This window comes from Prionailurus viverrinus, chromosome B4 (assembly GCF_022837055.1).
Source record: "Prionailurus viverrinus isolate Anna chromosome B4, UM_Priviv_1.0, whole genome shotgun sequence".
NCBI lineage: Eukaryota > Metazoa > Chordata > Mammalia > Carnivora > Felidae > Prionailurus > Prionailurus viverrinus.
In genome coordinates, this window is record NC_062567.1 from 50907148 (window position 1) to 50919563 (window position 12416).

General features: G+C 34.0%; 1 protein-coding gene and 1 pseudogene across 3 annotated transcripts in view; one reads left to right on the forward strand and one right to left on the reverse strand.

Annotated features, from left to right (window-relative positions):
* The window catches only part of LOC125171301 (solute carrier organic anion transporter family member 1B3-like), a 76626-nt gene that overhangs the window by 35672 nt on the left and 28538 nt on the right, over window positions 1-12416 (forward strand). For all 3 annotated transcript variants that reach the window (XR_007154250.1, XM_047868619.1, XM_047868618.1), the window contains exons 4-8: window positions 3447-3588; window positions 7103-7235; window positions 10450-10571; window positions 11925-12071; window positions 12232-12330. Coding sequence is in view for 2 of the 3 variants with exons in the window: in XM_047868619.1 (XP_047724575.1) it covers window positions 3447-3588; window positions 7103-7235; window positions 10450-10571; window positions 11925-12071; window positions 12232-12330 (643 nt within the window). In the remaining variant the exon portion in view is untranslated. The remainder of the gene's footprint in view (window positions 1-3446; window positions 3589-7102; window positions 7236-10449; window positions 10572-11924; window positions 12072-12231; window positions 12331-12416) is intronic.
* LOC125169780 (prefoldin subunit 4-like) lies at window positions 4297-7012 on the reverse strand (annotated as a pseudogene).

The window sequence follows — 12416 nt, forward strand, 5'->3', positions numbered from 1 at the left end:
CTCCTATTGCTTTCAAGATTTTCTTTTTGTCTGTGACTTTTGACAATTTGATTGTGATGTGTCTTGGTGTAGGTCTCATTATATTTTATCCTAGATGAGCTTCTTTAAATTCCTAAAATTTCTTCACTCAGATTAGGAAAATTTGGGTCCATTGTCGTCAAATAATTTTTCTGCCTCTTTCTCTTTCTTCTTCTGGCGTTCTCATAATGCATATACTGTTCTGCTTCAAGATGGTGTACCATAGGTCTTTTATATTCTTCATTTTTATTAATTTTTTCCCCTTGGGTCAGTCTTTGAATTTGTTGATTCTTTTCTGTTTAATTTTGAATCTCTCTAGTGAAGTTTCCATTCAGGCAATATCTTCTTCAGTTCCAGAACTTCTCTTAGGTTCTTCTTCCTAGTTTCTATTTCTTCATTAATAATTTCACTTTGCTTACGCATTGTTTTTCTGATTTCATTTAGAGGTATATTTATTTATTCTGTATTTTAATCCATTGAATATCCCTTTGATGGTAAATTTGAATTCATTTTCTGGCAATTCATATATCTCCATTTCTTTAGGGACAATTTCTGGAGATTTAATTTCTTCTTTTAAATGTGTTGTGGTCCCCTGTTTCTTTATATGTCTTATTATTTCTTGTTGGAATTTTGGCATTTGAAGAATCAGCCAATTCTCTGTGGTTTTGTACAGGGATAAGTTTCACTACTTAGCCAGACTAGAGATTCTCTAGACCTCTCAACTTTTTTCTGGGTGTGTTTCCTCCCTGGGCTATTTGAAGAAGTTTGCTGGTGCCTACTTAGAAGTTCTTCCTGGTGTCTGAGATACTGCAGCCTCCCTGTGTTAGTAAACTACAGTACTGGTTCTCCACCTAGTGTCTATCCATGGTACTACATGATTCTGGTGCATGGTTTATTGTCTTTGTTCCCAGAGCCTCAAATCTGGCCATCTACTCTTGTCAGTACTTGGATACAAACTGGTCCCTCATGCAGCCCCCTTACAAGTCAGCACATTGGATATAAGTTCTACTGATTTAAGTCCCCATAGAGAATATAGGATTTGGGGGTTTTGTCCCAAATGGCAAGAAAGTTGACAGTGTCAGATTTTCCTACTGGGCTTGCATGGTTGGCTTCACACTCTCTAGGATGCAAAAATGTTTTAAGTGGTTTCTGGATTTCTCATAGAGGTATTTGTTCAGTTGTTGTTGTTAAATCTATGTATCCATGGGGGAAGGTGGGTTGGGGGCTCCTATTCTGTCATCTTGCTGACATCATTCCCATCTACATTTCTTAATTTCTGATGTCAGTAACATGATTATTTTTGAGAAATGATTAGAACCTGAAAATTTTAATTTCTCTTTTATAATGTAAAGACAGTAAATAATTCTACAAGAATTCCTAATTGGCGTTCCTTGAAGAAAATATTCATACAATTTTTTTCTAATCCTGCTGGACAAATTTAATATCTTTGTCCTGTGAGTCTTGTTGTTCCCTTCACCAATTTAGTAAAATTGATTTTGATATAATTCCACCTTTTGTGTTTCACTCTTGGATGACTTCCTATATCTTATATAAGAATGCTTAATTATTTCTAATAAGTGGTAACATTTACAACTTTTCTCAAGTCTTTTCAACTTCATCAAAATTCCATATGCAGAATGAAAGTACACACATCTTTCCAGCCATGGAACGGCTGTATTGGGCCTTTTATCTCTTTTTCTAAGCATGACCTCATGCAAGACACATACTAGGTTATAGTTAGACAAAAGATCAACACAGTTTCATTGAGCAAAAACCCTCAAGGATCTGAGGGAGTGAGTGATAGGGACATAACTATGGGGAAGAGTTTTCCTTGTAGGAATAAAAGCAAGAACAAATAACCTGAGGCAAAATAATAAGCCTGGAATGCTCAAGGTACAAGAAGAAGACTAGTGTGGATGGAGAGGAATGAGTAAGAAGTAGAGTAACAGAAGATGAGATCAGAAGAGTAAGAGGGAATACTTGTGGGGAACAGATAGTTGGGGTGGGGAGGACAGATCATTTAGGGTCTTGTAGGCCATCGGAAAAACTAGATATTACTAAGAGTGAGATGGGAAAACAGGGAGCAATGGCATGATCCAATTTTTATTTTGAAAGAATTTTTGTAGTTACTGTGTTGAGAGGGAGGATGAGAGCAGAAGCAGAAAGATCTAATAGGCTGAACATGATGGTGGCTACCCGCAGTGGTGTAGAAGGCAATGAGAAAGACCTGTCTGAATCAGCTTGGGTTACTATAAAGAATATACCACAGACAAGGTGGCTTAAACAACAGAAAATATTTCTCATAGTTCTGGGGGCTGAAAGTCTTAAGATCTGGATACCAGCATTGTTGGGTTCTGGTGGGAACACTCTTCCTCATTTTCAGATAGTACCTTCTTGTGTCCTCACAGAGCAGAAAGAGAAAGTAAGCTCATATAAGGACACTAATCCTATCATGAGGGCTCTATCTTTATGACTTAATTCCCAAAGAACCCATCTCCAAATATTATCACATTAGGGTTTAGGATTTTAGCATATGAATTTGGTGGTGACACAAACATCCAGTCAATAACAAAATAATATTTTAATGCTAGATTTAAAAGGAATTTGCTTATGGGTAAATCAACAAATTTTGTTAAAATTAATTTGAAAATAAAACACCTATAACCACTAGAGTTAAAGTATTTTTTTAGAACATTGAATACTTTGTTGTTTTCATTTTAATTCGTTCTCCAATAATAGTGATGATTTATAAATTTAAAAAAAGTTCCATTTCTAGCTGAATTCCTGGAAATGCCACCTTTGAGAATGTCTAGCCACTTCCCTCTCAGTTAGTCTATACTGTTCATGAAGGAATAAAGAATAGCTTATCACCATGGCCATCTCAGACATCATCTAGAAATCTTTAATAATATTAAATAAAAAATAACAGCCTTGACTGTCCTGCTCTAATTACCTGATGTTGTAACCAAATTAGAAAATGATGCTTTAGGGGCGCCTGGGTGGCGCAGTCGGTTAAGCGTCCGACTTCAGCCAGGTCACGATCTCGCGGTCCGTGAGTTCGAGCCCTAGCGTCGGGCTCTGGGCTGATGGCTCAGAGCCTGGAGCCTGTTTCGGATTCTGTGTCTCCCTCTCTCTCTGCCCCTCCCCCGTTCATGCTCTGTCTCTCTCTGTCCCAAAAATAAATAAACGTTGAAAAAAAAATTAAAAAAAAAAAAAAGAAAATGATGCTTTATCAATGTAGCGATGGTAATGTTAAAGGACTAGGTAATGTTAAAGTACCAATTGGTATAGAGGAAAGGTGGGTATGCTTTTTATGATAAAAATAATGTTTTTAAGTAAATAAGATAAGCCATTTTTAATTCTATGCATATATAAGCATTATAGTCTTTTTATTAATCATTTTAACTTATCTTTCTGCTTTTTCATAGATGTTCTTAGTAGCCCTGTCACTCAGCTTTATGTGTAAGGCACTCGGTGGAGTTGTTATGAAAAGTTCCATCACTCAGATAGAAAAGAGATTTGACATATCATCTTCTGTTTCTGGCTTAATTGATGGAGGCTTTGAAATGGGTAATTTTTATTTCTATTTTTATTATTACTTAGTAACCAGATTTGTTGAGGTAAAACTGTTCATAAAAGCTCTACACCATTGATTCTTAGGAGTAAATTCTATCCCCCACCCCAGGGGCAATTTGATGATATCTGATGTCACTTTTGGTTGTCATAACTGGGGGGAGGGAGATTGTTATAGACACCTAGTAGTAGAGGGTAAGAGTGCCACTAAAAATCCTACAATGCACAGGACAATCCCCACAAAAAAGAATTAATCTAACTTAGAATGTCAATAATGTAGAGGTTGAGAAATGCTGATTTATACAAACTCATTGCTTGCAGCTAATACTTTTTAGGGCTGTACCTCTCCTCTCTCAAGGTGCCCTAGTGAAAAAAAATTTTTTTTTAAAGTTTGGAGAGAGGATTATGATTCTGATGATTTAAGGAAGGAGGAACAGCTTTGGAGCAACCTCTGTTCTACTGTTTGACTGGGTATAAGATTTGGGGTGAAAGGTTTTTTTTATAGAACATTGAATGTATTGCTTTGTTTTCTTTAATTCAGATATCTCTAATAACAGTGAGGTTTTATATTATTACTGGACAATATTTTCTCTTACTTTATGAATTCATAGCTTATTACCTTTGCCTTCCCCCCCTTCAGAACTTTTTTCATTTTAAATAATATCCAAGCTTATTGAACAAATATTAAAAAGTATTATAAAATGTTTAACTTTCATCAGCTTCAAGGTTTATGTTGCTCTCGAATTTTGCATGTAATTGAATCTGCTAACACCCACTGAATTAATTCCATTCTGGATTTTAAGGCATTAGTTTACTTTTGCAAATTTTTCTTTGCTTCTCCTAACATGTCCTGTGTTTCTTCTTGAGGATGACTGGTGAAATATCACCGATTTGATAAGATATGATTAAGTGGTCATCACCTTGTAAGCGTCATGTCCTCACAACAACTTGTAAATTTTACAGTTGTATCTTTTTCACATCTTATTTCTTCCTTCAGCTCTGTGGTTCTACTTGCATTCTGTGCATGTTTGCTGATCTTTTTATTGGTCTTCAAAAGTAACATTGACATCTTCTGCATCCCCCTTCTTCGTGGTGGCCACCGTTTTGGTCCCTTTTTAGACTTAATGATTTGAGGGGACTCAAAAATTATGTATGCTGTATTAATTACAAATATTTTCTGTAAGTTTGCTGTGTATCTTTTAAGTTAAAGTGTATTTAGCTATTGAATATTTTAAAAAATAATTGTATAAAGAAAGACCCATCTATATTTTTATTATGAATTCCACTTTTTCATGATTAAGAGGTTATCGACACCTTGCATCCTTCACTCTTCACCTCTGAGATTTAATGAAACCATCTAGAATTTTAGTTTTGGATTATTATTAACTTTAAATTGTAATTTTCTGTGTGTCTCTTTTTATTGAGGAATGGATTCTTAATATTTTTGTTAAACTTCGTAGCTATTTGACAGCAATTATGTGGGCATGGTTTTAGGTTTTCCTGGTTTCTTTGCTTACCACTGTTACTTGAATCTTATCACTTCAAATCTCATCTTTAGTTTTTCTGGAGTAGATCTTTAAGTTGTTATATTTTCCCAGAAATAATTGAACACATAACATATTTCCCAAGCTCTTGCTTGTTGGAAAATATATTTACCACTGTATTCAAGTAATAATTTGTGTATGGAATTAAAATTTCAAAATATTTTCCTTGGTACATTTAAAATATTTACCTACTGCCTTTTAACACCCAATATTACATATAAGACATCATTATAAATATCATTGTCATGCACTGATGAGTACCTCCTCTTTATCTCTGAATTTCAGAAATTTTACTAACATATATCAGGGCTTTTTTTTTCTATATATATATTACTTCTGGAGAAATGTATCTGAGGGGTTAACTTTAACTGAAGGTTTCCCTTTAACTCAGGGAATTTATTTTCTATTTTTAGATGTGTATCTTTCTCTCTATTATTTATTTTCTTCTGGAACATATATAAGACAAATATTAAATTTCCTCACAGTTTGGTTCCTTTAACTTTTTCTGTCTAAAATTATCTTTGTTTGGAACACCTGGGTGGCTCATTCAGTTAAGCGACCGACTTTAGCATAGGTCATGATATTGCGGTTCATAGGTTGGAGCCCCCATGTCAGGGTCTGCGTTGAGAGCTCAGAGCCTGGAGCCTGCTTTGGTTTCTGTCTCTCTCTCTGTTCATCCCCCACTTGCTCGCGCTTTCTCTCTCTCTCTCTTTCAAAAATAAATAAACATTAAAATTCTACTTTCATTGACTTTATTTTCCATCAATCTCTGATACTGTCTTCTATCTTATTAGCTCCCAATATGTACATTTCTCTATACTATTTAAAAATTTTTTTAATGTTTATTTTTTTGAGGGGGGAGGGGCAGAGAGAGAGAGAGAATCTGAAGCAGGCTCTAGGCTCTGAGCTGTCAGCACAGAGCCCGACTTGGGGCTCAGACTCACTAGCCGTGAGATCATTACCTGAGCTGAAGTTGGACACTTAACCAATGTAGTTACCCAGACATCCCTTACTATTTTTGATTTACAAAAATTCTTATTATTCTCTATTTTTAGTCTTCCAGTTCTTATTTTATGGATGCACCATACCATAGTACCTCTAGAGATACTAACTGGATTTTTTCAGTTCCTCCTCTTTTTAGTTTCCTTATTTAACTGTTTCTCCATAAGTTACTTTATCTACCAGTTCATTTTGGCACTTTTATTGAATTTTTTTTCCCTATCAACTGCTTTAGTAATTCTTGATTTGTGTCTATTTGCTGTTATACATGTAGCTCCAGATGGATTAGGTTGGTCATGACTTCCTCTACTTGGAATACTCTTCTTCCCCTTTTTTAATCTAAATAATTTATACTAGACATTAAACTTCAAATGGCCTCTCCTCCAGGAAACTTTCTTGTAACCCCTACTTAATTTAAGCTCTTCTTTTCTGTGATCTAATACCACCTCTGTTCATCTATTTATTTTTATCACTGGTATATATGTTCCTGGAGGACAAATACTATTGTTTATTCCTTTTTTTTTTAAATTTCTAGCTCTTAACACTATGGCAGGTACTTAATAGGAATTTAAAAAATGATAGGAGTGAATCAATAAATCCCTGAATGAACACCTTTCTCTCAGGTCAGGAAGATTTTCTGCATTTTTTTTCCAGCCAAAAACAATTCAAACCAGTCTAAATTCTTCAGTAAAATTTTGTGTCACTAATATTACCTGGTCATTCAAGTGCTTTCTTTCCTATCTAAAACTCATTCTTCTTATTATTAATAACATATAATTTTACAGTGAGTGATTTAATGTAAGTAGGTTTCACCTTCTCAATTGAATTACATGACCTTTGGGGGAAGGTACTATGTCTTATGCTTTACTTGTATTCATTCTGGGGCTTTCCATTCTACTGGACACACAATTGGACTGTCAATGTTTGCTATGATTAATCATGTCAAAATAATTTTATTCTCTTTCTAGGAAATTTGTTTGTGATTGTATTTGTGAGTTACTTTGGATCCAAACTACACAGACCAAAGATAATTGGAATTGGTTGCTTCATTATGGGAACTGGAAGTATTTTGACTGCTTTACCACATTTTTTTATGGGCTAGTAAGTGTTAAACAGTTCTGTCCTTAATTATCATTTAACTATAAATTAATGGTAGAATTTCATCTTTTTTCATTTTAAACAAGCAGTCATCTTTTAAGAGGAATACCCAGTAAGCATGTGTAGAAATGAAGTGTATTTTGTGTAAGTAACTTACTGCTTTATCAGCCATGGCTTTCATTGACTTTCAGATATGAATAGCACTAAGGAAAGTATACATTTTCATAGGGAGTAAATGAACTTTTTATGGCCTTTTGATATGACATACACTGCATGTATTTGCTTACAAGTTTTTTTTTAATGCTCAATAAGAGTTTATCACCTAACCCACTACCATATCCATTGAGAGTATTCTTCTTAAGGTCATTGTATCATTATGATTAGAGTCAAATACTAATGACAGCAAACCTAAAATAGTGATGGCTTAAATAAGATAGAAACTTATTTTCCACATAAAAAAATTAATGTAGCCAGACTAGGCATAATAGATTCATGCTTCTTTTTTATCATATTTCTCTGCCTTTTTAAAAAAATGTTTATTTATTTTGAGAGAGGGAGAAAGACAGCACGAGTGGGTGGGGGCAGAGAGAGAGGGAAAGAGAGAATCCAAAGCAGACTCCGTGCTGTCAGCATAGAGCCTGATGCAGGACTTGATCTCATGAACCATGAGATCTGACCTGAGCCAAAATCAAGAGTCAGACACTTAACCAACTGAGGCACCCAGGTGCCCCAATATTTCTCTGCCTTGCATGGCGTTAACCTCATGCTCCAAACTGGCAATGTTGTTCCAAGCAACAAGATAAAAGAACGGAAGAAGAACCAGAAGAAACAGTGCATGCTGGCTGGGGCTTAAGAAATATTTTCAGAACTATAACACTTCTCCTAACTTCACATTGGGCAGAACTTTGTTACATTTCACATCCAGATATAAAGACATTGGAAAAAGTACACTTTATTCCAGGCCACCATGCTCCTAGCTAAAAATCCCACCTACTATTACAATGGAAAGAGAGAAGAATAGATATTGAGAGTTAATGAACAATTTCTGCTAAAGATATTACTTATTCATTGTCAACACAAACAGTCTGTCTTTTGGCATACTAATTCCTTTCCCCACCTTTATTTGACTGTCATAAGAATTTTCTTCTTCCTGGTACTGCTGCTTCTTATTTTCATTATATTTCTGTTTCTTGATTTATTTTCTATATATGTGGTTTCTTCATCATGCCCATACTTCTGTTGCTGACACCATAATGTCAGTATCCCCTAACCTCCCTTTTCAGTCTTCTTCATTTTTCATTCTGGATTTTTTGTATGAAGTGTGTGCATTATACGTATCAATCACATATATACATTAATTTTTTCTTACACTTAGTCTCTATATAGTCAACCACTTCATGGGTATCTCCAGCCTAACATCTGATAAGAATTTCCCATTCATATATTCAAAACTAAATTCATCCTTGTGTCAAAACCAGTTCAGATTTTCCACATTCACTCTCTCAATAATGATTAATTTAACCACAGTGGAACTCAAACCAAATCAAGGGGCCCATTCTAGATTCTCTATTTTGACACAGATGACAAGTGGCCACCAAATCTTCCTTATTCTACTTCCAATGTGTCAGATTGTCTCCTTTCATCCCTATTTTTCCTAACCTAACTTAAGCTTCCCACATCTCGGGCATAGAGTTTTTGCCTTCAGTCTCAACTCCATTATAACTCATATTCCATACTATTCATTTTCAAACGCAAATCTAATTATTTTATTCCTGCTTAAAATTCCCAATTTCCTACAGCAGTGTTTTTCAAGCTTCAGATTCTGACCCACTAGGGGACCAATTCAGATTATTGAAACCAACAACTTTTGAGAGGATAGGATAGAATAAAATAGAAGAATATACAGTATGAGAGCAAATATTATTCTATGAAACTTTTATTTTGATTGTATATATATATATATATATATATATATATATATATATATTTGTGTGTATGTGTGTGCACGCACACATATGTATATGTTGTTGTGATGCAAAATGTGTTTCTTACTGTTGGTCATAGTTGAAAATGTTGAATGCCTCTTGCCTATGGATTAATATCCAAACTCATTTACATATAACCTGACTATCTTTCTAGCTTCATCTTACACTGCTCCCCAGAGTGGAGAATCATACTCAAGGCTTGTGGTGTTTCCCTATGTGCCATGCATGATAATGTTATATCTTTGTGCATGGTGTTTCTATAGCCTTGCATAATCTTCCTTCTTTGTCTAACTGTTGAGCTCCTATCCTTTTTTAAGGTTTATCTTGCATGTCCTCTTCATTGTGAATTCTTCTTTAGTTTACCACCTTCCCCACCTCAGAGGAAAGCTGATCATCCCCTTTTCCTTTATGACAACTCAGGACCTATTATATTAAAATTATCATGTCTTTTATTGTATATGTTTATCTAATAGAGAATAAAATGCCCTTGGTACAAAAGCTGTGTGTTTTATTTCTAGTTCCCTGGAGCTGAGCATAAAGCCCGGCCTGCAGTAGGCTGCCCTTGGAGCTCACAGGACACCTCAGTATTTTTGGATCAACACTGTCCCTATGCTAGCTCCATCTCTGTTGTTCTTATTAAGTTCTTCCTCACTCAATTGAAATAGACTAGAATTTTTTAAAACTAAGTTTTGTAGTCAGACATTTGAGTGTGTGGGGGGCAGATGGGGGTATGAATATCTGTGACAGAAGATCAGACAGGTATTGATAAAATATATAGATGAACTGGTATGCATTATAGATTGACTTGTAAAACACTAAAGTTTATTAAATGTTATCAGAAAGTTTATCAGGAGGTTTAGATTGGGACCACTTGAGGATAATTCAAATGGGTGGATAGGTATAGTTAGCAGGGGATTTTTTTGTTTCGTTTTTTAACAAAGCATGAAACCAAGATATTGTACCTCTTGAACAGAATACAAGCACTCCTAGAATGATAATCCTCCTTTCCTGGGGAGTATTGAATAATATTTCTTAGTGGGCATTCCCATTCATTTGTACCCATTTCTTCCCCTAAAATACAAGCTGGGAAATTCACAAAAGGGATTCTGATAACTTAGAGAAAAAAAAAAAAAAAACAGTGCAAATAAAGTGGGAAAATTTATCTGTATTTCTGTGAAAGTGAAACTATTCAGTAGATAAGCAAAGCTTTAAATCTGGTGACATTCTTACAGTTACAGGTATTCTAAAGAAAGTCTTGTCAATCCATCAGAAAATTTAACAACAAGCTTTTCAACCTGTTCAATTAGTGAAAATTTGTTACTCAATAGTACATCACCTAAGATAGTAGAAAAAGGTAAGAATTGATAATGTCACTAATTCTATAACTGGTCAATTTAATTATATCTGTGAAAATTATTATGAGATGTATTAGCAAAATTGGTTAAAAATAGGAAAAGTATTTGCATTATTATGTATATATGACAAAACCATGTTAATATATGTTATATATAAGAAGCTTTTAGAAGTAATAAGAAAAGAAGAATATTTTGGGGCATGTGGGTGACAGTTGGGCCTCTGACTTCGGCTCAGGTCGTGATCTTGCAGTCTGTGAGTTCGAGCCCTATGTCGGGCTCTGTGCTGACAGCTCAGAGCTTGGAGCCTGCTTCGGATTCTGTGTCTCCTTCTCTTTCTGCCCCTCTGCCTCTCATGCTCTGTCTCTGTCTCTTTCTCTCACTCAAAAATAAAAAACATTAAAAAATTTTAAGAAAAGAATATTTCAGTAGGAAATTGGCAAAGAATATATACATTTAAATTAGGAAAGTGGTATAAATATGGTAAAAATGCAACTTTACTCCTTAGGAGAAACACAATTATTACACCAATTAAAGATTATTTTTACCTATTAAGACACAAATTGTAAATTATAGTTATAATTTTTTTTGCCTATTGGGTGTTTCTACTTATTAGGAAAACATTTCAAAAAAATATTTTTCTACCTGTTTTTATTAAAAATAAAAAGAAATGATATAGAGGGAAAAACATTTATGTATTGCTGGGAGTATATAAATTTCTAGATTTTTGAAAGTTAATTTTCAATATAGTAAAGAACATACATGCTTAAATCAGCAATTCTACTTTTACTGAGTTATCTTAAAGAAATAATCTGGAATGTGACCGGATTTATTTACAGTTCTAGCTACGGCATACCTGTTTAACAGAATGAAAACTTCAAAATATTTTGTGAGTAAAAAGTAAGGGATTAATTAATTAATTAAGTTGCAAAACTTACTCAGCACACCACCATGCAGTCATTAAACCCTGATATAAAAGAAATCTTAAAAATATGGGGAAATTGACATAACATGGTGTTAAGTGTAAAAGGAGATTATAATATGATCTGGACATTTAAAAATATAATGTACATAAATATTATGCATATTTTTATGTGAACTGAAAATGTGGAAGATACATGCAAACATGAGAAGTAGCTCTCTGCATGTGGTGGGATTATAGATAACTTAGTTTTTACTTGTGTACTTTTTGCTTTCCTATATTGTCAAATTTTGTAAAGTAACTATGAATCAGTCTTATAATTCGAAAAAATAAAAAAAAATCTTAAATGGAATAATTAAGGGATTAAAGCAGTTGAGTTTCTTATATAAATGCTAAAATTAATATTTAAAATAAAACACTCTTGTCTGCATAGGTTGTGAAAAGGAATCTGGATCATATCTATGGATATATGTACTACTGGGTAATATGCTCCGTGGAATTGGGGAAACCCCCATAGTACCCTTGGGGATTTCTTATATTGATGATTTTGCTGAAACAGGACATTCTTCTTTTTATTTAGGTAATGTACAGAAAATATTAGATTTTATGATTACTTTCCCTGGGTCCACCCTTGAAATAATAGTGTTCCTAAATTCATTTTTTACTTACTAAAAAATTCTTTGGAGACTTGTATAATTTTATTATTGGCATCTGATAAAATTGTTTTATAATATTTTTAGGTACTTTGCATGCAATATCAATGATTGGTCCAATCATTGGCTTTATACAGGGATCTCTGTTTGCTAAAATGTACGTGGATATTGGATATGTAGATCTCAGTAAGTATAATAAGAACAAGGTAACATAATAATACTTTTCAAGTACAGGACATCATCCTTCCAAATACTGAATCCACTTTTTCAGT